The sequence below is a fragment of the Emericellopsis atlantica genome (genome assembly GCF_019669845.1).
Source record: "Emericellopsis atlantica unplaced genomic scaffold F5Z01scaffold_18, whole genome shotgun sequence".
NCBI classification, from domain to species: domain Eukaryota; kingdom Fungi; phylum Ascomycota; class Sordariomycetes; order Hypocreales; family Bionectriaceae; genus Emericellopsis; species Emericellopsis atlantica.
In genome coordinates, this window is record NW_025764720.1 from 33,873 (window position 1) to 58,779 (window position 24,907).

The following is a 24,907-nucleotide window of genomic DNA, read 5'->3' on the forward strand; positions in this document are numbered from 1 at the left end:
GTCTAGACCCGAACGTCACAAGAACAAACACCACCAGGTTCGCGTCCGGCTTTCCATTGCCAGGTGATCCTCTGTAGCGACGCTTCTTGTCTGTGGCAGCCTATGGAGACCCATGGCCAAGGCCATGCGGTGAGCAGCACCCATGACAGCGCTCGCCATGTTTGGCTTATTCAGATAATGCAGGTAGTACCCTCCAAACAAGATCAAGGCTTGAAGCGTGTACAGATGTCCTGCAGCAAAGCACGATATGTCAAGGTACTCTGACGCTCTCTTGTAGAAGAAGACGTGGCCATCTTGCCCATCGTCGTTGAGCGCCAGGTACCCCAGTGTGAGGACCATGTTGAGAAGGGCCAGCCACGGACCACGGGCTTTACCTACTCCTCCACCCTGAGCGCGACATTGGCGAAAGCCAATCTCATCCAGCATCGGCGTAATGGCATGGACGTTGCGGAAGTATGCATCGATGAGTAACGTTTCATCAAATGTCGGCGGCAATGTGGAAGAGCCCACAGCCACCGGTGGCACGCCTGCCATCCTTGTCGACCGTGTGCACTCCACGGCCTGTCTGAGCTCAAGGCAGGTGTGAGACATGACACGCAGGATTGTTGGCACTGACGAGATGCCTAGATAGGAATGTCCACCAGCTTCGAAAAGGCTAGACATGCCGTTGACATCATCCTCACACTGCAGTTCCTGGAGCTTGCCGTGGGAGGACTCATCCCATGCGAACTCCTCATATGGAGATGGCTCGAGATCTAGGATACTTGTTGCTTGTGAGTCGCACGTTGCAGGAGTCGGCTGATGTGGCACTGTCGGTGGAGTTGCTTGCTTGTCCAGTAGATCTATCAGCTGCTGACGAGACTGAGACTGCAGGCGATCGAGGGAGTAGCCTGGGAAGAGTCTGTCCAATATCCCCTGAGCAATTTCGTGTGCAGTGGATAGCTCTGCGTACGCCCTGATCGCTACTGTCAGCTAACCATGGCTACGCGGAGGAGAGCAAGCTGGCACGTACTTGGCGGAGGGGGCCTGGCGAGTTCTCCTGGGAGGGTAATGGCAGCGATCTGTCACTTGGTAGTAAACGCATTGACTGCAAGGGACCACCCGCCCAGAGCAGCGGATTCGTCGGCGTCGACACTCAGCGCATGACTGCGTTTTCCGGCCGGACTCGACAGCTGGTGTCAGCGATGTCTCCGAGCCCTTAGCGGGAGATTGTAAGTCGTCAGACATGCTGCTCTGGCTGTGGTCAGTCTGTTAGAGAAGCGGTGCGATGCGATGCACGCAGTAGGTTGCAAAGACGGAACGTGTTGGAGCGTGTTGGGGCACATCATGTCTGTGCTCAGGCCGCCTCAGCGAGAACCGGAAGCTGCCGATGAACTAGTGTTTCCTCGGTGAATCAAATGCCCGCCAAGGACATGAGTGCCTCGCCAAGCACCTTGCATTGCAGCCTTACTCCGAACAGTGACGATTGCGCGACAAAAGAAGAAGGTGAAGGAGTTGGCTCAGCAAACAAATGGGGAAATTCCAGGATCCCTTCATGAAACGGATCATTTTTTGGGACACGCTTTGAGGCTGCCTGGTTGGATCCATGCATCCTCATGTCGCCGGCATGTATTAGAAGACCCCTATAAATCGGGCGTATTAAATGAGGGCCAGCAGGGTCGCAGTCACGGAGAATATCTTCCCCAGGTCCACAAGTCAGCCTCGGATAGGGATGGCACAGGACACGGAACCCCGAAACACCGTCTCCCACCACCAGACGTTACAGAGAGCCTGTGACGCACAAAATCAGGCCAGGCCAATACTGTGTTGATGACCTCACAATCACATCGGTTCGCGGCAACCAGATGCCGGCCACCAGCCGACCCGCATCTCAGCTGAGGACTAGTGCGATCCTTCAGCCCACAACAGAGGGGACCATATGAAGCGTTTCACGATCGGTCGGCCGACCGAAACATGTGTTAAGGCGTCAATCCACTCAATCAGTCTGCCAAAGACAGACTAGTCGCACGGCACTTGCGCCTGTGATCGGCATCATCCAGCGTGAATCCCCTTCCATCGCGTCGCCAGTATCAGGAGCTTCCTGAACGGTGTTAGCAGCTTTGCCACTTCACGATGTCATTGAATATGATTGTAGTCTACAATGTGAATGTGTATATAGAAAATACTATATAAATGAGATCTTCCTCGTGGGTTCAAGCTTCTTTTTGCCCATACTCATCCACTCTTCTGTTGCCCACAACACATACTCACAACTTCAAACATCTCCATCATGAAGAGCGTCTTGTCCAAGGTTGCTGCCGTCCTCGCGGTATGCTCGCCTGCCGTCTTGGCCGCTCCGCAGCCGCGCCAGAGCTCTCCCTCCTGGAGTGGCACCAACCTGTACTACCTCCAGGGTCTCTCCGACGACGACCAGGACGCCTACATCCAGAAGCTGTCCGACTACAACGTCAAGGTGGTCCGCCTCTGGGCCAACCGACAGAGCTCAGGTTGCCAGAAGGGCAGCAAGCTCGTCAACGACGTTCCCGCCCTGGAGGACACCATCGGCCAGTACAATGATGAGACCCTGGACGCACTGGACAAGGTCTTGGTGAAGCTGGTGGACAAGAACATCAAGACAATCATCTCGCCTCACGACGGCAACTCTTTGATTAACGACTACCGCAAGTAAGTTCATGCCGCTCAAGGCCAAGCCCTGTCCTGATGCCAACAACAACCACAGGGATGCCTACTACGACCGCTGGGGTCCCGGCTATTTCTACGAGCAGCAGGATGCTTTCGATGCATACGACAACCGCCTAACCCACATCTTGAACTACAAGGGCGCGCACTCCGGAAAGGTGTGGAAGGAGTGGCCCGAGGCCATTGTGAGCTTCAACTTGCAGGTAAGATGCCCAGCGAGGATATTTTTAGGCAGCCATTCTGACGTACACCCCACAGAACGAGCCCATGACTGCCCCCTATAGCAACTGCCAGAACGGCGACCCTCACGGATGGGCCTGTGGCCGTGCTCGTCACATGCGGGACGTGCTTGGCGCCGACAACAGTATCCTCATCTCGACCGGTGGTCTGGGTGGCGACATCTCCCATGACTGCACGTTCTTGCCCGCTGTCACTGAGTGTGATGCAGTCGATGCCATCTCTGTCCATCGTTATGCTAGTGTGCCTGGATACTGGAGCGGGTCTTTCAGCAGCTGGCTGGACAAGAGCAATGGCAAAAAGGTGTATCTGGAAGAATGGGGCATTGACGCATCCAAGTACGACCGGAACTTTGCCTTCCCCTCCGAGGTCGAGGACATGAACTCTGCCGGTCTGCCTAGCCTGTACTGGCAGATCCTCCCTGCGGGTTCGAGCGAATGCTCATACGACCCCAGCCAGGACAGTGGCGACAAGTTTGGCATCTTCGACAACTCTGGCGTCGATTTGGCCGGACCGATCAATGGAGCCACTGGAGTTGCCGCCGCCCAGGACTGGACGGGTAGTGTGTACTGAGGCTCGTCGCTTGGATGAGAATATGAACATGAAGGATTAGGCGCAGTATGTATATATAGTATATACGAAATAACTTGAGGTGTGTCATGACGTCTTGGAAGTTAAGAATCTTACTTTATCATCTCCTGCTGTGCTTTCAGCAATTCACGGAAGTCTTCAAATATTCGAAAGTATGCTTTTTTGCATCTAAAATACCATGCCCCTGGTCTGCTTGCCCTTTTCTTCCTCGAGCTTCCGGATGTTAATGTTCCTCCAAATGAAGATGGCCAGCAAGCACAAGGGCATCGTGCAGGCACCCGCAATGACCATCAGTCTCATGACATGAGCGTACGCACCAACAATGGCCTCTCGCTCGGGTGTACCGTCGGCGAAAGACATTTGCAGCACAATATCGCCAAAAATAGTAGCAGCATCGCCCTTTGAGGACTCGGGCAGACGGTTGTACAGCTGCTTGGGAAGCACATTATTCCACAACGCACCGGCAATTGCATACCCAATCGACGAACCAACACCGCCAAACAGCCCTTGAAGAGCAGTTGTGACAGCAAGGTATTGGTGGCTGACAGGGGCCATCACAGCGATCTGGGCAGTGGTCGCAAAGATACCCGCGCCGAAGCCGACCAGGATCTGCGTGAAGGCCAGGACTCCGGGGTTCGTGTCCGGCTCGCGCAGGGGGATGATCAAGGCAGTTCCCAGAAGCATGATTGGTACGCCGACGTAGGCTGTCCACTTCATGTTGCCGGTATAGCTGATGAACCATCCGATCAAGGGTGCGAACACGGACGAGGTGAGCGAGTATGCGTTCAGGATGTAGTTGGCATTGGAGATGCTCTGTCTGTTTACCACTTGGAGGTACGAGCCGAAATAGGCGTTCCAGGTGAAGGTAGACAGGTACATGATGCCACTGAGGATGGATGATCCAATGATTGTCCCTTGCTTGAGGTACTCAAAGGGAAGGAATTGGACGGGTGCGAACTTGGCCTCCCATACATAGAAGCATGGGATGAGAACAACACCGACTACTTCCATGGCGATGATGTACGGCGTCGACCAGTAGTTGGGTGCATACGCAGCCAGACTGTACGGCAGGAGAAGGCAGGAGAGGGCGCCACAAAGCAGCAAGATGCCGAAAAGATCAAATTGAACGATGTAGAATCTGATCGACTCAAGCAAAGGCATGCCGGATTGTTTGCGCTCAATGATGCCCTTCTTTGTGGCTGACTTGAACATGTACACCATGTTGCCCATGGCGGGCACGCTGCAGGTGGCGAGAATGATGATAAAGCTGCCATAGGCCCAGCGGAAGTTGACATGTGTGTAGAAGGCGTCAGCAATGCGAGGGCTGACAAAGGTGGCCACGATTCGGGGTGTCTGCTGGATGCCGTAGATAATAGCCCGGTTGGTCAGGGTCGTCATGTCGGCCAGCATGACAGTAATGACATAGATGGTGCCGATATGCCCAGTCCAATAGAGAATGTGGCCCCCAATGTACATTTGGACACTGTTGCAGGTCGCCTTCAATGCCATGCCGCAGATGCAGATGGTCATCATGATGCAAAAGCCCTCGACGCGGCCCCAAATGTCGATTATTTTGGCGAGCGGGAGAGGTAAGCAGCCACCAAGAATCGTGGCTAGGATACTGCCAATGTTAAGGAGGCCATGGCTGCCAAAGGAAGACGTGATGTATGGGTTGAGCGCGGAGTCGACATAGTTGAAGATGGTGTCGACGAAGGAAATTAGATAGAGCCTGTTAAGGGAAGTTTGGTTAGTGAAGGCTCGAAGTAGATCCGGTTTGGCTTAGCGACACGTACATGACGAACATGGAGACCAGTGTCTTCTTGGACCAGACAGAGGTGATGGCGCGGACGCGGCGGACACCTTGTTGGAAATCCTTGTCCTCAGCTTCGGAATCTTGGTCAGACGGTGTACCGAGCGTGGTCTGCTGGAAGCCATTCTTCTCGCCGACGGAGACGTTGGCGTCGACGACCGGCGCACGCTGGTCGGCTGTTTGCAGCTGCTCCTGCTGGATGGATTTCATTCTGGATCAGACCAAGAGGAAGAATTCAGAGTATCTGGAAGTACAGGATACAAAGGGCGGAGACAACATGGAAGCCAGACAGGCAAACAGCGTTGCAATCCTGCCAATATTAATACCTAACCAGGGCCAAGACCAGGAAGCGAAATTTTCTTCGCCGCTTTCTCACACCAATGCAAGCCCTGCCACGAGCAATGTTCCAGGCCATTATCCTAACCGAGAAGGTATCTCACCCCGATATCGCGGCATGGCCAAGACGCCGAGGGCCGTAATCAGATCAGATAATCAGCCTTCGGCGGGGCTCCGTCCAATAGCATCTCCGAAGAGGATCAGATATGATCCATCCGCATGCTCCTGTCCAATCAATCCCCGGCAACAGACCGCCCGTCTCCAGCAGTCTCAACAGGGTTATTGTTTATCGCTCCACACAGCCTGATGCTGGAAGAAAATACACGTGGACATGGTGGATGTCGAGCTGCAAGCAGGCGTGGACCGCACTATGGCCACATGAATGCTGCCACACGATTTCTCCCGATCAGACCACTGCTCAAGCTCATCTCACACACCAAAGACGGAGCAGTCTCGGCAAAGCAGAACTCGGATCCTTGATTCCTCGGCCCTGTCGCCGTGAATGTTAGTGGGAATCGTGCTCATAGATGAGCCGATTCTGTCTACAGCAGTTTTCAAACGTATTTACTGACGGTTAGAGTCCCTAGAATGTTGCTCAATCGAGCTCGAACTTCGTCCATTCACTACCGTCTACATTGACACTTCGCGGTGTCAACCGCGCAGAAGTCGTCTCATAGCCGGAATGAATGCCTTTCGCGCAAGTCACCTCAGCCATCACGGTTGCCCGGCCTCAATGCGCTCTTCCTGAAGTTGTGGCACAACCGAATACTCCGCGGCCAGGGTGGTGTTCAAAGAGCTTGATGCGAAGCGAGTACATGTACTTGGCGATTCGCTACACTCTCAAGTCCCAGCATAGCTGACACGTCTGCGTAGCTCAAGGGGCAATTTCCGAGTTCACTTGTCAGCGTCTTCACTGTCCCGCATCAATTACGCCACGATCATCCCTCATAGCGACACCTGTTTCGCATGGCGCAATGGATTGCGCCATCGCGGTCGAAATGTCGACACCATAATCAGGGTGCCACATACTCACCAAGGTCAGCGAATGAGCAATTTTGGTCATCTCGCCATATCGGTCCCGGGGTATGCCATTGATTGCCGACCCAAGGTTGAATTGAACATATAAATAAACCTCCAAAGACTCGTAGAAGCCCCTTGAAGCTCCATACCCAATCCACAGCGACAATAATGGCACCAGCAGCGACAGAGACAATCTCCAACCCGGCTGCAGACCGCGTGAGCAAAAGGATTCACCATGGGCGGTACAAGGAGATCGAAGTCCTGAGGCTGGACCGCGATGTCGAAGAAGGGAAGACGGGGGAAGTTCCAGCCAAGGTGAGCATGAGCGCTCAATCCAGCTACCACCTCTAACATTGGCCATCAGTACCCCAAATATCTACCAACGTGGAACCCAGAGCAGAGGTATCCCCCTCTCCAAGACTTCGAACACTACGAGCACGGTCTGGATGCCGACCCCTCGTTCCCCAATTTGCTACCCGAGGGGGCCAAGGTCACGCATCTGACGCCTTCCATTGGCACAGAAGTCCATGGTATCCAGCTCAGCTCGTTGAACAACAAGGGGAAAGACGAACTCGCTCGCTTCGTGGCCGAGCGTAAAGTGGTCGCCTTTCGGAAACAGGACTTTGCAGACCTGCCGATTGCGGATGCACTCAAGTTTGGCGAATGCTTTGGTCGCCACCATATCCATCCCACATCTGGCTCGCCTGAAGGACACCCCGAGGTTCATCTTGTGCACCGGGGTGCTCAGGACCAGGGACACAAGTCCTTTTTCGAGTCGAGAACTACCTCTACAGAGTGGCACTCGGACGTCTCATACGAGAGACAGCCTCCAGGAACCACATTCCTGTACATCCTTGATGGGCCAGACACTGGCGGTGACACTCTGTTTGTAGATGGTGTAACCGCTTATAAGCGTCTCAGTCCTCTTTTCCAGGAGCGGCTTCATGGTCTCAAAGCCACGCACTCGGGCATCGAGCAGGTCAACGCCGCCGTTGCCAGAGGTAGTATCAAGCGAAGGGAGCCTGTGGTCAACGAACACCCCATCGTCCGCACGCATCCGGCGACTGGAGAGAAAGCTCTCTACGTTAACTCCCAGTGTAAGTGTACTCTTGACTGACAATTCTGTCGTTGTGCACTAACTGTGTCTCTGTCACTCGCGACATTGTAGGTCTCAAGCAAGAGGAGTCCGATGCTCTGCTCAAGTTCTTGTGTGACCATCTTGCGTTCGGGGCCGACTTTCAAGCTCGCGTCAAGTGGGAACCTGGGACGGTGGTAGTCTGGGATAATCGTGTGACGCAACATAGCGCCCTGGTTGACTGGGAGAACGGACAGCGCAGACACCTGGCACGGATCACGCCCCAGGCCGAGAGGCCGTACGAAACACCTTTCAATGGCTAGTTGCCGTCTGAAAAAGTCTTAGAATGACAAATCTTGTATTGAGATAGGAATTTGCTCACTTGCCCGTAGAAAAGAGTGACGTTGAGGTGGACCCGCGCCCTGCGCAAGACATACCCAGTGGAGGGTCTCTGGATCTACTAATAGGCATTTAGCCCTCTGTTCTTCATGGCTATTGTCAACTTATTTCTTCTTCAAACAGGACTCTAGAGGGCCACCATGGACATCTTGGCAACTCACCATGTTCTCATCAACAACACCCGCATAGCCTATGGTGTATACGGCCAAGGCGAACCCATAGTACTCCTTCATGGCACCCCGTCATCCTCTCTGATTTGGCGAAATATTGTCCCATCTCTCGTTTCCGCGGGGTACAAAGTGCACCTGTTTGACTTGCTGGGTTTTGGACTATCCGAGCGCCCCTGGGATCCGTCAGTCGACACGTCTATTTCAGGCCAAGTCCCGATCCTCGAGGGCTTGTTGCAACATTGGGAACTCGAAACGACACACGTTGCTGCTCATGACATTGGCGGAGCCGTCGCCCAACGTTTCGCTGTTTTCAACCCACAGCGTGTGCGCTCACTGACACTGGTCGATGTTGTGTCATTTGACAGTTACCCATCGAAGCGTACCCGAGAGATGCAGGGCGGACTTGCCAACATCACGAGGGCCCCTGTCGAAGAGCACGAACGTCGCTTCAGGGACTGGCTGCTCTCGGCTGTGCACAATCAAGACCAGTTCGCTTCGTCAAGCCTCGATACCTATCTCGGCTACATCTGCGGCCCTGTCGGCCAGGCGAGCATCTTTCAGCATCAGATTGAGCACTACGATCCAAAGCACACCATGGAGATCGCAGACAAAATGCAGGTTCTCGGGCAATTGCCGGTCAAGTTGATCTGGGGCGCGGAGGATAGCTGGCAGGTGACGGACTGGGCTCACAAGCTTCATGCAGCCATCCCGGGATCTGATCTCAGTATCGTGGAAGACTGTGGGCATTTCTCGCTCGAAGACCAGCCAGTGAAGATCGCGGAGCTGTTGACCAAATTCCTGGCACAGGCGAGACAAACAGGAGATAGATGAGAGCCTGCGGCAGTCAAATTGTTCGTACTTCCTTGAGCCTCATACAATCCGTTGCGACAATGAATCCGATTCAAGGTATGAGCCAGCTGAAACACTTTCTGTTGCCTTCTCATTCGACGACGCTTTAACGCAAATTAGTTACAATCTGCCCCAGAAACAGAAGAGCTGCCGGAGCTCACAAAACTGTAGGCCGCAGCACACTCAAGGTCCGCGGTTGAGTGGTTGAGCCTCGTCGTGTCGCCAGTCATGTTTGCATTCGGGACCCCAAGGTGACATCCATAGCGCCATTGTGACCAAGAAGTTATGCACAAGTACACACGCGCTGTCCACAAAGGTGACCCGGGCAGAGGCACATGTGAGGTTGCAGGGTCTCGTTTGCTGGCCTGGTCATAGCCAAAGGTCACTGGGGATAAGGCTGCCAGACGATACTTTGATGAAATGATCCAGTAAACGCCTGATGAGACTGTATGATTGAGGAGGGCGGACTACTGCGTTGCTTTCGAGCGTCACATTGTGCCAAACACTTAACTAATCCTTCCGGTGAGCATGGCGAGGCCAAGTCACCTTCTTGCCAACCACACCAGCTTCATGGGCTCATTGTCGGTGCTCGCATCGTAAAACGCAGCGAGTTCACTCGATGACCAGATATCACCCCGGATAATCCCCAGATGGAGAAACTGTGTGTCATGGCACGAGGTTTGTTGCTGCCGCCAGTCATCCAGGGCCGGGAGAACGCGATGTGGTGGCTTGGCTACCTACCTCGTGTCAGCGCATCAGTTCCAGGTCTAACACGTAAAGAACCAACAAGATCGAGTCTCCGAGCTAGGTGATTCCATTGAGCAGAATTCAATGACAGATTTCCAGGTAATACCTTTTATTTTGCACAAGGCAACGACATTGCTCTTGCCAAGGTGGTGTGTCGTGTCAGAGCTATATGACTCGGCTGGTCGGCGACGTGGAAGTGTCAATATGAACTCCGAAAGTCGATACATGAGCTTCTTGCAAAATCTGCCCTTCAATGGTTATGGCTTGGCAAGGGCGGGTTGGTAGCCGTCCGTGACGGGCTGTATCTCAGCTCGAGAACAAGAGCTGGGGGGGTATCGACCAAAGCTCTCCCGTTGCGTCTCCAAGGTCGCGACAGCAAATCGCGTTTGTTCGTCTGTCAGCAAGCCAGCGCTCGCCGCCTCGCGAGTTGGCCATGTTGAGTCGACTCATAGGGCCGGTCCAAAAGGGTCTTCAACCGCGTCGACTTTTCTGCGCTTGGTGTCGCGCGCACTGCCGCCGCCACCAAACACATCGTCGTCTGCGATATTGGCGTCTTTCTTTTCCTTGTTCAGAGCTTCTTCACGCTTCGACCTCTGGTACGCAACGAGATCGAGTCGAGCGGGATCCCGGCATTTCTGAAGCTTTCGACGCAATGGCTTCATGGGCTACACATCACATCAGCTTACCGCGTTGACAAACATCCAGGGGTATGCCAACACTTACTGTGATCCAGAACTCAGTGAGCCTACTCGGGGGCTCCTCCTCCAGCATGGTCCGGCAATTGGCAATCGCGCCCATGATCCTGTCCCGCATTTGCGTATAGGCAGCAGTGGCCGTATCATCTCCGCTGCCGCTCCCCGGTATGAGCATGTCCACGAACCCTGCGTCCACCATCTGCAGCGCGGCCATCATGATTTGACTCGGCGTGTAGTGAAAGTAAACATCCGTCATCAACGGACTAAATTTGAGAATCTCCCGCGTCCGTACGTGTGCTTGGCGGATCCGCTCTTCTTCGTGGGGCGCCTGCCGCCTGAGTTCCAAGATAGCGCCCTCCAGTGCGCGGAAAGGATGGTGCACGTCGAAGCAGAACCGCATGCCCTGGCACAGTAAGAACTCGCCCGCCAGGATCTGCTCCGCTGTCGTGCCCTGCAGCTTACTGCTGAGCTCGCCCAGGGACATGTGGTGGTTCTCGGCTTTGCATGCGAAGAAGAGCGACGTCTTGAGGAGCTCGGTCGGCGCGTAGGTCATGACAGAGTTGGTGACGTAGAATCGGCGGAAGAAGATGGCCGCGGTCGCTCGAATTTCGGTTGGGATCCCGAGAAATTCGCCCGCGCGAAGGAGCTCCACGGTCGCCCATTGTACTAGCCGCAGTTCCTCCTCTGCTGTAACGAAGTCGGGTGCGGGATCGGCGGGTAGATGAGGTGCGATCTGTTGCTTCGCGAGCGCGTTGGTGCTTGCGCGAAGCTCCTGTAGGCGAGCAGGGCTGTACGACCAGACGCGGTACTGGCTTGAAGAACGGTATCTGGCGTCTTCGGTAGCCATGGCAGCTTGTGCGCTCTTGCGGGGGCTCAAGAAGGGAATTGAGGTTCGAAGCGACTCACTGTTGCGTTCTGTTGAAGTGAAGCTGGTTACTCTGCACCGGAGGCTGCACAGTGACAGATAACACACAGTTATCGCACAGTGTAGAAGAGTAAAACACTGTGATTCAACTGAGCTACCCTAAGTCGATGTTCGAAATGCTCTTCTCCGTAGATAGAAGACGACAATTCGCCAAGGCACAAAGATGAGACCTTTGGCTTTCAAAATCTAGAGATTGATTGTGCAGCAACATTTGGGTTCGCTGTATCGTTTGACCCGTTCGAGAATCATTACGCGTGTAGACACAGAATTGCTGCCATTGATCGAGCATCGAGTCCCGCTATCGTGTACGTAGTGCTGTCTTCACAAATACAAAATGCCGCGACTTTCAAAGACCGCTGTTTCCATTCCATGTAAGAAACAAAAAATGCAGTTATACGTTATTCAAGGGTAATTGGGCCCGACACCAAAAAAGAAACACGGAGGCAACCCCCCAGCTATTGCAACAACCTGAGACAACACCTCAACGCCATGACCGGCCTTCGCCTTTAATAATTCAAGTTCTCTCTCCTTGCAGGGACGGGAGGGGCCGGCTTCTTGGCCCGGTTGACGGGAGGAGGAGGCGGTGCCTTCTTGACCCCATTCAACGCCAACGCCCCAGTGCTGCGGTTGAGGCTACCATAGCTTGTAGCTGGGCTCAAGCTACGTTCGCCATAGTCTGGACTCCCACTGCCACTGGCGGTGGACGCGTCATCACCAAACACATCGTCAGTCCTGCCCCCGTAAGGTGCGCCATCTGTGCGCACACGAGTCAACGGCAGAGGTGGAGCGCTAGACCGTGGTGCTGGCCGCGGTTCAGCAGTCAAAGCTCGCGACATGTTAGGTCGGGGCGGCTGAGGGGGGGCGGCTGCTAAGCCACGGACACCGCCAGAGGAGATGTTGCGTAGACGAGGAGGCATAGCTGGCGCTTGCGCCTGTTCGAGTTCGGGCTCTTCATAAACGGCACTAGACCTTGGATCTTGCCAGGAGCGGGCGGTGTTTGAACGACTCCTGACAGCCGGGCGAAGAGTATTTGTACGAGGAGGCGATGATCTTTGGACACGGGGAGGAGCTCTTGCCCCAGGACCGGCCCCGCCAGCAGATGCGTCGATCGTCTCTCTGGCGCGTCGAAGTTCCTCAACGCAGCGTTCATGGAATTCGAGTTCGGCATCGAGCAGGTCGTTGAGAGCGAGGACACTGTCCGCTTCGGCTTCCTTGATGTCCTGCATGCGCTGGAAGACGTCCTCGCTTGACTCTTCGAATTTGGCTTTGTTGTTCCTGACCTCTTCCTCGATACGGAAGTCGTCGCGACGGGCTTTGTTGAGCTTCGCAGTGCTGGCATCGTAGGCAAGGCGTCGGTTCTCCAGCTTTTTGCGGGCAGCCTGAGTACGTTAGTATTGTCAAAAATCGTGTCAGGTGGTTTATCCGCATACCTGATACTCTTTCATCATGGAGGCGCTGCTCTCGAGGCTTTCGCCCCAGGTATTGTTGACCTGTTCGTGGAAAACCTCTTGATAGCCAGCCACACGCTCGTGGGCCTGGCCTATTGCGACAAAGCTGTTGCCAAGCTCCGATTCGGCACCGTATTCTTCACCATGGGCGGCCATTGTACGCCCAAAGAGGCCCGTGGGACTTGCACGCTCGCGATCCTCGAGCGCATCGCAGCGGCGGCTGATCCAGCGGGCGTATGAATTCACTCCTTTCTGAAGACGCTCGATGCCTGCGAGGACAGTTAGCTCCATCTTCCAGTATCTGAACCCCTTGGGATGGTACCAACCTTGCTGGCGAAGGGCCATGTCGGCCTCCAGCGACTTGAAGTCCTCGGGCTGGGCTGTGCGCGCCTCGCCGCCCATCTTCTCACCCGCCCATTGAAAGGCCCGGTCGAACTTCTTGGTCAAATGCATTCTGTTGGCGGGTTGAGCAAGAGCGAGTGTCCTAGTCCAAGTGTTTGCTGCCACGATACTCTTGAGGCTGCCAGCAGCGTCAAGATGGAGAGATCAATGTAATGAAGGCGTGATGTGTTGGTTGATCGGCTGGGGGATCGCCAGAGGGAATAGCGCAAGCGAGGGACGGCGCAAAGACAGCTATAACCCGCAAGATCCGTACAAACAATGTTGAACGACTGAGGGGGTTGGGTGAAAGAGCAAGGTAATAAAGCAGAAAAGCACTTGGGAGGTTGTTGGATTGGGATGTCCAGGGTCTGTACGTACAGATTGAAAGGTACCCTGCCATGGCTGCCGATGGGTGGCGCCGAGACAGGAATGACTGGCCGGGCCCTGGAGGGACCTGCCCTGGCGGCGGGACAGTAGCGGGCTCAGGCGGCATAGCGCCCCGAAGATTGGGGAAGGTGTGGTGCAGCGGACGCTGAATGGAGGACGAAAGGTCTCGAATGCACCTGCATTATGCAAAGCGCTCACGCTTGCATGCATGGGCTATCCGCGACCAACGGTTCACCCACAGTCGATGCGACTCGACGCACCAGTCGACGTGTGGCCCTGGGGTCAATCCCTCCGCGTCTCTTTCGCTCTTATCGCAGCATCAGGCTAGGTAATTTTTCTTCTCTCTTTCTTTCTGGTCTGCTCTGTGGCAAGCCGAGCGCCAGACATCGTCCCTCGCCTCAAACAAGCGCACGTCCTCTGCGACTCTGCCCCTGGATCGACACGATCTCGTCCAGCGTTCCAACCAAGTTCCAGATGTCGCTGGCGCTCAAAATAGTCTGGCGATAAAAATTGGGGTGGGCATCTCCACCGTCACGTTCTAGCGGCTGTCCAGCCTGTGGCTAGCTTGCTTGAGGCGCCGAGTCGGCTCCTAACGTTAGAATTCTGACACAAACCGGTTCCGTTGTTCGCCATTCGTGTCCCCACGACGCTTGGAATTCGACACGAAGCACTTACTGCGCCTTCCATTATTATGAATGGTAGTCGATCCGGACACGAGTCGATGACGAACTGGCTTCGACAGAATTACGCTCAAGGACGCGCGGCTGCGTCAAATAGTGCGATTTCCTGGACGAGCAGGACTCCAACCTCCCCTCCCTTCCTCCCTGAAGTTCTGAACCCTTTATCAACAAGCGGCAAGCCACTTGCATGGGTTTCCCCGCCTCGCCCACACTCTGGCTTCTCACATTCAACCGTCTTCATCAATATCCCTGAAAGAGGCGATTGGCCGAGTGGGTCTTCGCCATCCAAGGATCAACTGCTCCTCGCGCCTGATAGTGGCACATTTGCCGCTCAACAACGTTCGAATTTGCCAGCCTCTTTCTGTACGCCTAAATGCTGCAGAATCGTGGCCCATGGGACCCTTTGGTTCGTTCCTCCTAATAGTCTTGGCGAATCTTGCCCCGACGTCGTCAATGGGCACTGGTTAAGATATACCCTCATCAACTGTAACCATCACCTTCGGGACATTGGAACTTTTGCAGGCTATTACTCACAAAGCTACGTAGCACCAGTGCACCGACTTCTGTTCAACAAAAGGCCATAATCTTCTTCTAGTGTATCATTATTCGGCTTCTAACAGGCGCTGTATATCTATCGGCTGACCTGGCCATCCTCGCCCAGGAGGACCAGCACATCTATCAACTCCTTTATGCTGCGGCATAAGCAGTGCCATACGGTTCGAGCTGAATACCGTCAATGTCCACGAACCCGTACTTGGACTGGTCTGCATTGTCTGCCATGCTCTCGCCCCATTTCTTCATTGACTCGTTGAACTTCTGCAAGTGGTCCTCACGACTGAGGTCGAGAGGCTGCTTGTCCTTTCCAACAAGTTTGATCCTATCCATGGGTCAGCATTGCGCCACACACTCGCGACTGGTCATTTGAACGTACTGTGTGCCAGCGGCGACATTTGTGAGACCAAAGTTCTGCTCGTCGATGAGCGCATCAACAGCACTCGGTGCCTCTCCGGTGATGAGCTTGTGGGGGAGATCAAATTCGTTGCAAACAGGTCGTGCGAGGCCAACGCCGTCCACGGTCTTGAGGGCGTCGACCATGGCCTTGGCCGTGCGCAAGCCTCCAGTGACATACGACCTGGTCTGCTTCAGCTCGGGAATGATCTGCTCGGCAAAGTCGAGGAAGAAGGCTTCGCGCTTCTTCGTGGAGTCGCGCTTGTGCTGGAAGGCGAGAGACTGGTAAGTGCCGCCAGACAGCTCCACAAAGTCGAAGCGGTGCTGCTCGAGCAGACCGCACAGAACCTTGCAATCTTCCGGCGAGAAGCCGCCTTCTTGAAACTCGACGCTGTTCACCTTGATGCCGACGATGAAGGCCGGGTCGGTGACACGTTGACGGATGGCATCCGCAATCTCAATGATGATGCGGGCGCGGTTCTCCACCGAACCGCCATACTTGTCGGTCCTCTTGTTTGTCGTTGACGACAGGAACTGGGCCAAAAGATAACCACTGTCAAAAGTTAGCTGCGCTCACTTGATCCGTGGGCGCAACACTTACTGGGCGCCGTGAAGCTGGATACCGTCGTATCCGGCCTTGTAGCAGTACTCTGCAGCGTGGGCAAACCCCTCAATTACGTCTTTGAAATCCTTTTCCTCCATAGCCCTGGGCTTGGCAAACCGCATACCCATAACGTCACCTTCGAGCTGGACATCGCTTGCGGAGATGGGGTGTGGCTGAATGGTGTCGGTAACTTGCCGTCCAGGGTGACTGACCTGGGCGACGACCAAGCTCCCGTGTGCTTTTGATGCAGTCGCCAAGTCCTTGAAGGCCTCAAACCTCTCACCAGAAAAGGGAGCACCGCGAGGGATGATGGGGTTGCCAGCAGCCTCCAGATGGTCATACTCGAACATGACGTTGCCGGTCAGGATGACGCCAAAGTCACCCTCACCCCAGCGTTTGTACACATTGACGAGCTCTTTTGAAGGGACACCGCGCGCCTCGAGGTTTTTGGGGTCCCACGAGGACAGGCGCTCAGTCATGGCGGCCTTGAGGAAACGGTTCTTGGCCGTCTTGCCGCTGAAGGCAAAGGGGAGGGGTTGACCCAAGGGGCTGGGATCAACAGGCTCAGCTTCTTGACGCTTGGGTGCCATTTTAATGACTGGTCTAGTATTTTTATGAGAAAAGGGAATAATGGTTTCACGGACAAGGTCTTGTCTATGTGTCAGTAGAGGCTGGCGTAGTCCCTGGGCTCGGCCGGCCTGTTATATATGGGGTCCACGATAGTCCATTGCGATCTTGCATCATGGGCCCAGCCGTGGATTTGTAACAGATGAGCTCATACCCACCTGTCTGCTTTAGAATCGTGCAGAATTCCGACTGAATCAGTTAGCGAAGGAAACGACTCCCGTTGCCCCACAGGATTCCGGGCTTCACCACTTGCATGACCATACCGAGGTTCTGTGGTGGACGTGGTTCGAAGTCATGTCGTCACAGCATGGATTGCGGCTTGGCCCTTTCACTAATTATACTAGGTTTGGCCCAACGTCAACGTCAAGATCCGAACTGAGTAATTCCACTATGGCGTATTAATTGCTCACTTATCATTGCCTGATAGGATTTTTTCGATCTAAAGACCCGAGGTACCTGGCAAAGACATCTGGACTCTTATACGATTCGATGCTTTCGTGTAAGCTCTCTGGAATCCCGCGCAAGGGAGCCCTCATCGGGGAGTAAGGCTTGCACGATGACGTGTACCAAATGATTGGTAATAAAGTCACTCATTGCACCTGCAGATAAAAACTCCTTTCATGCGTAGAGAGGATGCTGATCTTTGATCGGAGTGACGGAGCTGAGGGCTCTCCCCGGAGTCTCGGTTTCAACACTGGTCCACTTTGACGACTGCCACATTCCGGATCCATGACTCCAAAGTCCAACAAACTCAAAAGCTGATCAGAGCTTCAGACCCGCCATACTGCAAGTTGCTCTTTAGAAAGAGGTCTTACTTCTTTGCGATAACCCACAGAAACGTCTCCTCCTCGTCTCCTTCCACTTTGCTACTCTCCAGCGAGAATCCAGCCTCCTTCAACACCTTGAGGGTGCCCTCCACCCCCATTCCGCTCCAGAACATCCAGTCCTCCTTGTCCAGCCACTTCTCCATCACATGGTCGGTATCCTCCTTGGCGAAGTTCGCCAAAAGGCATCCGCCGGTCTTCAACCAGCCGGCGATACGCTGGACCATGATCGCCTGCTCATTGGCGGGGAGATGAATCAAGCTGTACAGCGCCACGACAGCCGTCTGCGAGTCGTCCGGAACACTCAGCTGCATCATGTCTCCTGGTAAGAAGGATACGCGCGAGGTATAGGCTTTCAGGTTCTCCTCGGCCAGAGCCATCTGTGTCGTGGAGAGGTCGTTGGCTACTGCGTGTAGCTGCTCATTGCCGGACAAGAGATGGGATAGCACGGGCGAGCCAGGCCCGCATCCTAGTTCCACGACGGACACCGTGTGATCTGACTTTGCCAGCGAGGGGACATGATCTTTGAGCTTCTCCAGGTACTCAAGACGGCGCGGTGAGTGCTTCTCGGTCCACTTGTTGTAGGTCACTGCGACGCCATCGTATGAGGCTTTGAGGCGCTCTTTGATACCTGGTGATGTTTCAGTGGTACTAGCCATTGCGGTGACGTTTGCTTGCCTGGAATAATTGAGTGAGTGATGCTGTCAGACGATTATAGTACAACCCAGAGCATCAGTCAATGCGGGGTGCCTCGCTGCGGTTCTCGGTTGCCCAAATTTCGGCCCCGATTTGGGCCGAAGTGGCTCGATACTGCTCTGCCGATATCTGGTTCAAGACATTACGATTTAGTATAGTTGTAGGTGGTGCTATAATACACACTGGCTTGGTGTTTCCGACGGGCCAGCGCTCTGTATCCAAAATACGACGACGCTGAAATTGTGAGGGGTTGCCCTCAATACATGTCGGCCGAGCGAAAGACAACCTCGGATCGATTCTCCAGGACGCCTTCCCAGAGTTTCTGTCCGTCAAACTCTGGGGCGTGCAATAGCACGCCAATCTCCTGACTCGTCCACCAACTGGCCCGGTCCATGTTGCCGGATCCGAAAATAACAAACTCCTCGTCGACCATGGTCATCTTGAAATGACTGAGTACGGGCTCGTCGTCCTCCCCCTGTCGTAAACTGAGCGGCTTGTAGTACAGAATGTCCAGCCTGCCGACACCAAGCGCAGGGGCCTCGGGGTCGTTGAGCTTTGGTTTTGAGTTGACCAGTGCTTTGTACTTTTTGATGAAGCGATCGAGGCACCACGCAGTCGTCGTGCCCGCTGTGACCAGCTGCTCAATCACCATCATGCTCCTGCTGGTGCGGATGTGAACGTCGACGCCCCTGGCGAGACTCGCCAACAGGGCCTCCATGAGCGGCCACGACGTGACATTCGGTGTCACAATGTTGATCTGCCGCTGCGCATTCTCGATGAGCGTCAACAGTGCCGCGTTGAGAGGTGTGATTGGAGGGCTGGATTGGCTCAGAAAGGGGAACAGGCTGAAGCGAGGATTGCGATGATGCGAAGAGGGCAGGAGAATGGTGGGTGTGGCCGCTGTGGCCGGAAACTTGAGAGACTGGGTGGCCGACATGTCGAGGCCCCCGGAATGCAGCGAAGCTCGTTTGTGACGCAGTGGCTGCAAGGTAGCGGAGGAGTATCGTCTGTTGCCTACTGACAGCAGCTCTGTGGCACCGTGGGCACCCCATGTCTGATCGTGGAATCTCATGAGCTGCCCAACAACCTCGCCCTCGAGTTCGATACAACCCTCGAACCATATTTCCCAGCTCACATTGCAGCTGGGCACCCAACATCTCGCGCCGTCCACGATGAGGTACTTGGGGTGCATGACGCTGAAAGGCGTAAAGAAGATGCTCTTCACTGTCAACTCGATCGTGCCCATTTTCAAGGCCGTCTCGCTGGGCAGGCCCATCTTTTCCCACTCCTGAGGTGGTACCACATGGCCATTGCGTGACGAGGTGTGGAAGAGTTTCTGGAAGAGACCGCTGGACGAGAATCCGATTGTGATCCTGAGGGGCTTCTGCCCAGGCGACATGTCGGCTCGCGCGCTGGCGAGCTTCAGAAGCGTCTCTCTAAAGGAACTGAGGGTCGGTGATTCTGCCCAGTAGCAAGTGACAAAGTGAATGGAGTGTTGCGCATTGAGCATCGCCGGCAGCAGTGCGCGTGTGAAGATACTCAGCCCGGTCCCGACATAGAGTGCCCTGGGTACACTCGTGGTGATGAGCGTCTCAGGGTTCGCGATGTGGTAGTTTGGGAAGTCGTTGAGCTGATCATCGCGGTGCGCGCGGAGTCGGTCAGTCCAAGGACCGACAAACGACTCGGGAAAGCCTGACATGGCAAGCAAGGAACCTCCGCGAGCGCGGTGATTCTGGACGCGAAGAAAGGAGCGACAAAGTTTACGGCTCTGCTGGGTGAAGCAAATATTGCCAACCGTGTCTCACGGTGGTAATGACTCGGCTGCAGGCAGGTGATAGCGCTTGCGCTTGATCGGGATTATAATTATGGACGCGCCACAACGGCTACGGATACTTTACCCTGGCGCATCAGCCACACCAACGTGCTCGTGGTTGCTCAATGACGGCTGTACATACGTATGTAATACAAGAAGCAATTGCAGTCCTAGGAGTACGTAGTATCATTTTCCAGGTCTCCGGTTGCAAGAAGTGGGCGGTGGGCAACATAGTACGTACGCTGCAGGCGAAGTAACTGACAGGTCGTCACGAAGGCGCGTGTGCGGACACATCCACCTAAGAAACGCCCAGCGCACATCCCGATCTATCTGCAAAGCGATTTGGCAGTTTCAGCCAACCCTTTCGCAACCGAAAGGCATTGGGCCTGGGTCAATTATACATACGTAGTCCAGGCAAACAAATGTGAAGAAGGACAAGCGCCTGTCGGATGTCCGCCGTCTGAGCCTTGTCGGCGCCTTCGTTGCCTGTCGTGTCCCCTGAAATGTAGATCCACTTAATATCGGTGGCAGCTCCAGCTCCCCACCACGACGGACCTGACCACCACCACCACCACCACCACGACTCGGTGCTCCCTCCTGGCGAACGAACGCCTTCGACTCCTCGCCTGGCCGATCGCATGCGCATCCCACCCGCGAAGTAGGATCCGAGGCAGACGCGCGCGCAGTGCTCACCGTGACCATGTTGTCAGGCGTCCTCATCTTCAATCAAAAGGGCGAGAACCTCATCTTCCGCGCCTTTCGCAACGACTGCCGCCCCCGTCTCGCCGACGTCTTCCGCATCCAGGTCATCTCGAATGCCCAGGTCCGCTCTCCCATCCTGACCCTCGGAAGCACGACCTTTAGCCATGTCAAGCACGAGAACATCTACCTGGTGGCCATCACCAAGAGCAACGCCAATGCCGCGCTCGTCTTTGAGTTCCTGTACCGGCTGATCCAGCTCGGCCGGGGGTACTTTGGCAAATTCGACGAGGAGGCCGTCAAGAACAACTTTGTTCTTGTCTACGAACTTCTCGACGGTGTGTCCCAGGAAGCTGTGTTTGTGTGCAAAGCCCTGTATACTAATCCGACCTAGAGATTATCGACTTTGGTTATCCTCAGAACACCGAGACCGACACGCTCAAAATGTACATCACGACCGAAGGCGTCAAGTCCGAGTCGCGACCCGAAAACACGTCCAGGATCACAATGCAAGCCACTGGCGCCCTGTCCTGGAGAAAGGCAGACGTCAAGTATCGCAAGAACGAGGCCTTTGTTGACGTTATCGAGGATATCAACCTCCTGATGTCGGCGACGGGTGCCGTCCTTCGTGCCGACGTCAATGGTCAGATCATCATGCGCGCGTACCTCTCCGGCACCCCCGAGTGCAAATTCGGCCTCAACGACCGCCTCTTGCTCGACAATGACGGCCTTCACACCCTCCCCAGTGGCAACCGCATGGGCACTAAGGCAACAAAAGCAGCGGCTGGTAGTGTCACGCTGGAAGATTGCCAGTTCCACCAGTGCGTCAAGCTTGGCAAGTTTGACAGCGACCGCATCATCAGCTTCGTCCCGCCCGATGGTGAATTCGAGCTCATGCGCTACCGCGCCACCGAGAATGTCAACCTCCCCTTCAAGGTCCACGCCATCGTTAACGAAGTTGGCCGGTCCAAGGTCGAGTACAGCATCGGTGTCAAGGCCAACTTTGGTCCCAAACTCTTCGCCACCAACGTCGTCATCAAGATCCCGACGCCCCTGAACACGGCCAAGATCACGGAGCGCTGCACCCAGGGCAAGGCAAAGTACGAGCCTTCGGAGAACGTTATTGTCTGGAAGATTAGCCGCTTCACCGGCCAGAGCGAGTTTGTCCTCAGCGCCGAGGCTATCCTCACCAGCATGACCAACCAACGCACATGGAGTCGCCCACCTCTGAGCATGAACTTTAGTTTGCTCATGTTTACCAGCTCAGGGCTTTTGGTGCGGTACCTCAAAGTCTTTGAGAAGAGCAATTACTCAAGCGTGAAATGGGTACGGTATATGACAAGGGCTGGGTCGTATGAAATTAGGTAAGTGGCCCGTCCATTGTCTTCGCGAGCAATATGCTAACTTTGCACGCAGATTCTGATGCAATTTCCTCGAATGAGGTGAACATGGCTGTAGGGAGCATGTCTGGCGTTTATGGATATCACGAGCATTCTGTTGAACGGCACTTTTGGCGTTTTCAATTTTACCACCATGGTTGATCTTTTCTCCTGGCTGCCCTTGCCTGTTCGCGAGGCTGGTCGGCACGGCGTCGACTGGTTCCCAGAAGCAGGTCTGCGCGTTGGGCAACCCGTACTATCATCGGATTTGGTGTCCGCGACTGGTTTTGCGTCATTCTTATTGCGCTTGGGGCGTCGGATACGACCCTTTATGCCGGTTATATGTGTCAGCGAAGCATGCGTTGAAGTCACATTACTCAAAGGAACGGCCAGTAACCACGGTTCGCCTGGTCATGCCAGGCTTGTCGGAACATGCGAGGTCATTCACTGGTTTGTTTATGGTCTGATGGGCATGGGGTTGGCGTGTCGCCAACCAAAGCATGGTACTGGGTAGAGGCTATCTCCCTGAAGCCCAATTGCGTTCGTGCCATGTGGTCAAATGACCACAACATACGGGTACACGAGGCCGCATTGACGACTACAGGGGAGAGAAGGTGGCTTGTTGGGTCTATCTCCCAATCCCCATGGATGCGGTGCGAGATATGGCGAGAAATGCGCCAGAGTCGTTCTTGGCGACTGATCTTCTGTCTACCAGTTTTTCCAAGCCTGCGCACAAACAGCTCCCATTGAAGAGCGGACTCGCCAAGCAGCAGCGCAGTATTAGCCACGAACAGGGCAACTAGACGTCTGAAAGACCAACATAATCATCAGTTATAGGTGTTGAAGTTCAAATACGCGAGAAAGGTTGTGCAGAGAAGAGACATTAACTAGTGCGCTGTGGGAGCTCAAAGTGAAGAATGCACAACCAGAATCATGAATTGAGTATTGCGTTGAAGCGTCCTCGCAGATAAGGTCCGACAGTGTTCTTGTGATTTCGCAAGGTGATTCACCAGAATTTATCAGAATCGTGATATCGCGGTAAGGGCCCTGGGGTCCAGAACTAGGGGGCTTGTCTGTCTCACTGCCGGTAGATTGCTGTCCTGCAGCTGTGAGCTGTGATCGCCGGACGACACAGTGACACGGTTCGCACCGTGCGACGTCGGGCGGACGCAGGACCTTTCGCTTGCAGCATATTCAAAGCTGTGAAATTTACTCGTGGCAGCCGTCCACTCATGAAGACCGACAGAATTTAGTTCTGAATAAGAGGACAGGCATTTAAAGACGACGACTCGATCAGAAGCACTGCCGTCAATGCAAGAGAAAGCACAGTCTGTCTTTCTTTTTACAGACTGTATGTTTCAGGTTCTTTTGCCTTAAATTGGCCCGCAATCTCGCCAATGAAGCTAGAGCCACGAGGCACCACCTTGCTGTCGCGCACTGTGCCTTAGCCCGGCACCTGCCACGCGAGCGAGTGGCAGCTGCACGCCCCGACCACAGGCAGGTCTCGCTGTACAAATGGCCTGTGGAAGCCAGGGGGAAGATACCGGCACTGCAACAACCCAGCCTCCAGTCCAGTCCGTGTCCATCGCCTGTCCGCTGAAGGCTGAAAGTGCGCCTCAGTACCGGAATGTGAGGTGGCGTGCAGAGCGAGCGCGCAGCTCAGCGTCGAAGTCGAGTGACACATCACCTTCTCCTCTTCTCGCCGTTCCTCACATTCGTCCACGACCCTGAACGGTCCATAATTATTATCAGCGCTCCAAACCACGCCTCGTCACCTTTGTTTCATCGCACCATATCTGAATATCATGACCGTATTGCCGCCTTGTCCAGTGTCTTTTGTTCGGGTTTACTAGTTCACCTATCGCCGCATCGCAACGGCCGACCTCCCAGCTACGCCCCTCGCCGACTGACTACTACGTACTCCTGAATCCTGATACCGTGTGAAAACCCACAGGTACGACACTGCCCATGCTTCACTAGCCAAACAGGTGCCTGACAGCCCGTCGACAGACGTTGATCCGCGTCAACCAAGCTCCCCAGGACAAACGTGAGCAGAAGGCAAATCCACTTGCCCGGCCCCAGAAAACATGCCTCTCTCGCTAGACTCGTCTCGCCCCATCATGGCCCCCTCGGTATGTACCTACAGTTTCTTCTTCCTCAAACACCAGATATCTGTTCCATTGTGTTTGAACCTACGACTTTGGGCAACGCGGTGTAGAACAGCAAGAAGATACGCCCGCCACACACGCCAAGAAGCATTTCATTCTTCTTGACTACTCCTCGCTTCTCTTTCCATCATTCGCCAAGCTTCCCCACGATCACAAGCACAAAAAGCCATAATGACTGACGCGACATCTCGGCAAAAGGCCCGAACCTCAGTGCGCTACAGCACCTACAGCGTCACCGCGCCCTCGGTCGCGCCGACAACGGGTACCAACGACTCTGCGACCAACGAGATCCGCGAGATCGCGACTGGCCTCGACCGCATGGAGAACAAGGCCCTTGCCTCCCAGCGCGTTGCGCTCTCCGAGGAGAAGACCGAGAACCTCCACAGACTTGCTTTGGGCGCCAAGATCGACCGTGCTCTGGACCGACGCATGAAGAGCCAGGATGCCGTCATGCGTCCCCGGGCGAAGAAGACGACTGCGGCCACGACGGCCGACCAGGTTGACGAGAAGGCGGGATAGAGATGGCGAGCCGTCAAATGGCTTCAACCTAGGGGTCATTTAATGATGAACATACCTACAAGGCTGCAAAGACCTCGTCGCGTGGCAACACGACGTCCGAAGGCATAGCGAATACATCTCGAGCTCGGCGAGGTACGCGCACATCAATACCATATTTCGGTTGCAACCGCGAGTCGGCTGATGGATGGAGGGTACGCATTG

The 24,907-nt window shown here is 54.7% G+C and overlaps 12 protein-coding genes across 12 annotated transcripts; 5 read left to right on the top strand and 7 right to left on the bottom strand.

The window, feature by feature from the left end:
* Positions 1 to 8: 8 nt before the first annotated feature.
* On the bottom strand, positions 9 to 1,434 carry F5Z01DRAFT_168452 (uncharacterized protein). Its single transcript, XM_046257867.1, has 2 exons — positions 1,013 to 1,434; positions 9 to 955 (listed from the first exon to the last, which is right to left on the bottom strand). Exons 1-2 carry the CDS (start codon positions 1,225 to 1,227, stop codon positions 16 to 18), a joined length of 1,155 nt encoding a protein of 384 aa, XP_046116851.1. The 5' UTR covers positions 1,228 to 1,434; the 3' UTR covers positions 9 to 15.
* Positions 1,435 to 2,160: 726 nt separating this feature from the next.
* Positions 2,161 to 3,582, top strand: F5Z01DRAFT_168265 (glycoside hydrolase superfamily). Its single transcript, XM_046257863.1, has 3 exons — positions 2,161 to 2,664; positions 2,720 to 2,882; positions 2,938 to 3,582. Exons 1-3 carry the CDS (start codon positions 2,270 to 2,272, stop codon positions 3,487 to 3,489), a joined length of 1,110 nt encoding a protein of 369 aa, XP_046116852.1. The 5' UTR covers positions 2,161 to 2,269; the 3' UTR covers positions 3,490 to 3,582.
* F5Z01DRAFT_168343 (major facilitator superfamily domain-containing protein) lies at positions 3,583 to 5,705 on the bottom strand. Its single transcript, XM_046257866.1, has 2 exons — positions 5,301 to 5,705; positions 3,583 to 5,236 (listed from the first exon to the last, which is right to left on the bottom strand). The coding sequence occupies exons 1-2, from the start codon at positions 5,525 to 5,527 to the stop codon at positions 3,676 to 3,678; spliced, it is 1,788 nt and encodes a 595-aa protein (XP_046116853.1). The 5' UTR covers positions 5,528 to 5,705; the 3' UTR covers positions 3,583 to 3,675.
* A 709-nt stretch (positions 5,706 to 6,414) lies between these two features.
* F5Z01DRAFT_168306 (uncharacterized protein) lies at positions 6,415 to 8,179 on the top strand. Its single transcript, XM_046257864.1, has 4 exons — positions 6,415 to 6,470; positions 6,527 to 6,988; positions 7,038 to 7,770; positions 7,824 to 8,179. The coding sequence occupies exons 2-4, from the start codon at positions 6,842 to 6,844 to the stop codon at positions 8,069 to 8,071; spliced, it is 1,128 nt and encodes a 375-aa protein (XP_046116854.1). The 5' UTR covers positions 6,415 to 6,470; positions 6,527 to 6,841; the 3' UTR covers positions 8,072 to 8,179.
* On the top strand, positions 8,132 to 9,541 carry F5Z01DRAFT_168321 (alpha/beta hydrolase). The gene has a single exon (XM_046257865.1). It carries the CDS (start codon positions 8,288 to 8,290, stop codon positions 9,146 to 9,148), a length of 861 nt encoding a protein of 286 aa, XP_046116855.1. The 5' UTR covers positions 8,132 to 8,287; the 3' UTR covers positions 9,149 to 9,541.
* Positions 9,542 to 10,126: 585 nt separating this feature from the next.
* Positions 10,127 to 11,648, bottom strand: F5Z01DRAFT_168570 (cyclin-like protein). The gene is made up of 2 exons (XM_046257868.1): positions 10,637 to 11,648; positions 10,127 to 10,578 (listed from the first exon to the last, which is right to left on the bottom strand). Exons 1-2 carry the CDS (start codon positions 11,453 to 11,455, stop codon positions 10,360 to 10,362), a joined length of 1,038 nt encoding a protein of 345 aa, XP_046116856.1. The 5' UTR covers positions 11,456 to 11,648; the 3' UTR covers positions 10,127 to 10,359.
* Positions 11,649 to 11,681: 33 nt separating this feature from the next.
* Positions 11,682 to 13,916, bottom strand: F5Z01DRAFT_725607 (uncharacterized protein). The gene is made up of 3 exons (XM_046266639.1): positions 13,308 to 13,916; positions 12,964 to 13,250; positions 11,682 to 12,912 (listed from the first exon to the last, which is right to left on the bottom strand). Exons 1-3 carry the CDS (start codon positions 13,432 to 13,434, stop codon positions 12,040 to 12,042), a joined length of 1,287 nt encoding a protein of 428 aa, XP_046116857.1. The 5' UTR covers positions 13,435 to 13,916; the 3' UTR covers positions 11,682 to 12,039.
* Positions 13,917 to 15,064: 1,148 nt separating this feature from the next.
* F5Z01DRAFT_169085 (uncharacterized protein) lies at positions 15,065 to 17,062 on the bottom strand. Its single transcript, XM_046257872.1, has 5 exons — positions 17,019 to 17,062; positions 16,862 to 16,948; positions 15,979 to 16,797; positions 15,361 to 15,930; positions 15,065 to 15,306 (listed from the first exon to the last, which is right to left on the bottom strand). Exons 3-5 carry the CDS (start codon positions 16,569 to 16,571, stop codon positions 15,117 to 15,119), a joined length of 1,353 nt encoding a protein of 450 aa, XP_046116858.1. The 5' UTR covers positions 16,572 to 16,797; positions 16,862 to 16,948; positions 17,019 to 17,062; the 3' UTR covers positions 15,065 to 15,116.
* A 357-nt stretch (positions 17,063 to 17,419) lies between these two features.
* Positions 17,420 to 18,091, bottom strand: F5Z01DRAFT_675342 (S-adenosyl-L-methionine-dependent methyltransferase; the record flags this gene model as incomplete). The annotated part of the gene is made up of 1 exon (XM_046265135.1): positions 17,420 to 18,091. One exon carries the CDS (start codon positions 18,089 to 18,091, stop codon positions 17,420 to 17,422), a length of 672 nt encoding a protein of 223 aa, XP_046116859.1.
* A 146-nt stretch (positions 18,092 to 18,237) lies between these two features.
* On the bottom strand, positions 18,238 to 20,059 carry F5Z01DRAFT_168766 (phospholipase D). Its single transcript, XM_046257871.1, has one exon. The coding sequence runs from the start codon at positions 19,825 to 19,827 to the stop codon at positions 18,385 to 18,387; it is 1,443 nt and encodes a 480-aa protein (XP_046116860.1). The 5' UTR covers positions 19,828 to 20,059; the 3' UTR covers positions 18,238 to 18,384.
* A 582-nt stretch (positions 20,060 to 20,641) lies between these two features.
* Positions 20,642 to 22,063, top strand: F5Z01DRAFT_637693 (Mu homology domain-containing protein; the record flags this gene model as incomplete). The annotated part of the gene is made up of 3 exons (XM_046262304.1): positions 20,642 to 20,978; positions 21,035 to 22,004; positions 22,057 to 22,063. 3 exons carry the CDS (start codon positions 20,642 to 20,644, stop codon positions 22,061 to 22,063), a joined length of 1,314 nt encoding a protein of 437 aa, XP_046116861.1.
* A 2,295-nt stretch (positions 22,064 to 24,358) lies between these two features.
* Positions 24,359 to 24,706, top strand: F5Z01DRAFT_637694 (uncharacterized protein; the record flags this gene model as incomplete). Its single annotated transcript, XM_046262305.1, has 1 exon — positions 24,359 to 24,706. One exon carries the CDS (start codon positions 24,359 to 24,361, stop codon positions 24,704 to 24,706), a length of 348 nt encoding a protein of 115 aa, XP_046116862.1.
* Positions 24,707 to 24,907: the final 201 nt, after the last annotated feature.

Coding starts and splice junctions, on each gene's coding strand:
- F5Z01DRAFT_168321 (XM_046257865.1), top strand. CDS start 8,288: ATGGACATCTTGGCAACTCACCATGTTCTCATCAACAACACCCGCATA.
- F5Z01DRAFT_169085 (XM_046257872.1), bottom strand. CDS start 16,571: ATGGCACCCAAGCGTCAAGAAGCTGAGCCTGTTGATCCCAGCCCCTTG. Junction 15,931..15,978: donor ATCCAGCTTCACGGCGCCCA/GTAAGTGTTGCG, acceptor AACTTTTGACAG/TGGTTATCTTTTGGCCCAGT. Junction 15,307..15,360: donor AATGTCGCCGCTGGCACACA/GTACGTTCAAAT, acceptor ACCCATGGATAG/GATCAAACTTGTTGGAAAGG.
- F5Z01DRAFT_168306 (XM_046257864.1), top strand. CDS start 6,842: ATGGCACCAGCAGCGACAGAGACAATCTCCAACCCGGCTGCAGACCGC. Junction 6,989..7,037: donor CGGGGGAAGTTCCAGCCAAG/GTGAGCATGAGC, acceptor ATTGGCCATCAG/TACCCCAAATATCTACCAAC. Junction 7,771..7,823: donor TCTCTACGTTAACTCCCAGT/GTAAGTGTACTC, acceptor ACTGTGTCTCTG/TCACTCGCGACATTGTAGGT.
- F5Z01DRAFT_168766 (XM_046257871.1), bottom strand. CDS start 19,827: ATGTCAGGCTTTCCCGAGTCGTTTGTCGGTCCTTGGACTGACCGACTC.
- F5Z01DRAFT_168452 (XM_046257867.1), bottom strand. CDS start 1,227: ATGTCTGACGACTTACAATCTCCCGCTAAGGGCTCGGAGACATCGCTG. Junction 956..1,012: donor CGCCAGGCCCCCTCCGCCAA/GTACGTGCCAGC, acceptor AGTAGCGATCAG/GGCGTACGCAGAGCTATCCA.
- F5Z01DRAFT_168570 (XM_046257868.1), bottom strand. CDS start 11,455: ATGGCTACCGAAGACGCCAGATACCGTTCTTCAAGCCAGTACCGCGTC. Junction 10,579..10,636: donor TCACTGAGTTCTGGATCACA/GTAAGTGTTGGC, acceptor TGTGATGTGTAG/CCCATGAAGCCATTGCGTCG.
- F5Z01DRAFT_725607 (XM_046266639.1), bottom strand. CDS start 13,434: ATGCATTTGACCAAGAAGTTCGACCGGGCCTTTCAATGGGCGGGTGAG. Junction 13,251..13,307: donor CATGGCCCTTCGCCAGCAAG/GTTGGTACCATC, acceptor CTGTCCTCGCAG/GCATCGAGCGTCTTCAGAAA. Junction 12,913..12,963: donor CCATGATGAAAGAGTATCAG/GTATGCGGATAA, acceptor TAACGTACTCAG/GCTGCCCGCAAAAAGCTGGA.
- F5Z01DRAFT_168265 (XM_046257863.1), top strand. CDS start 2,270: ATGAAGAGCGTCTTGTCCAAGGTTGCTGCCGTCCTCGCGGTATGCTCG. Junction 2,665..2,719: donor TTGATTAACGACTACCGCAA/GTAAGTTCATGC, acceptor CAACAACCACAG/GGATGCCTACTACGACCGCT. Junction 2,883..2,937: donor TTGTGAGCTTCAACTTGCAG/GTAAGATGCCCA, acceptor TACACCCCACAG/AACGAGCCCATGACTGCCCC.
- F5Z01DRAFT_168343 (XM_046257866.1), bottom strand. CDS start 5,527: ATGAAATCCATCCAGCAGGAGCAGCTGCAAACAGCCGACCAGCGTGCG. Junction 5,237..5,300: donor CTGGTCTCCATGTTCGTCAT/GTACGTGTCGCT, acceptor TTCCCTTAACAG/GCTCTATCTAATTTCCTTCG.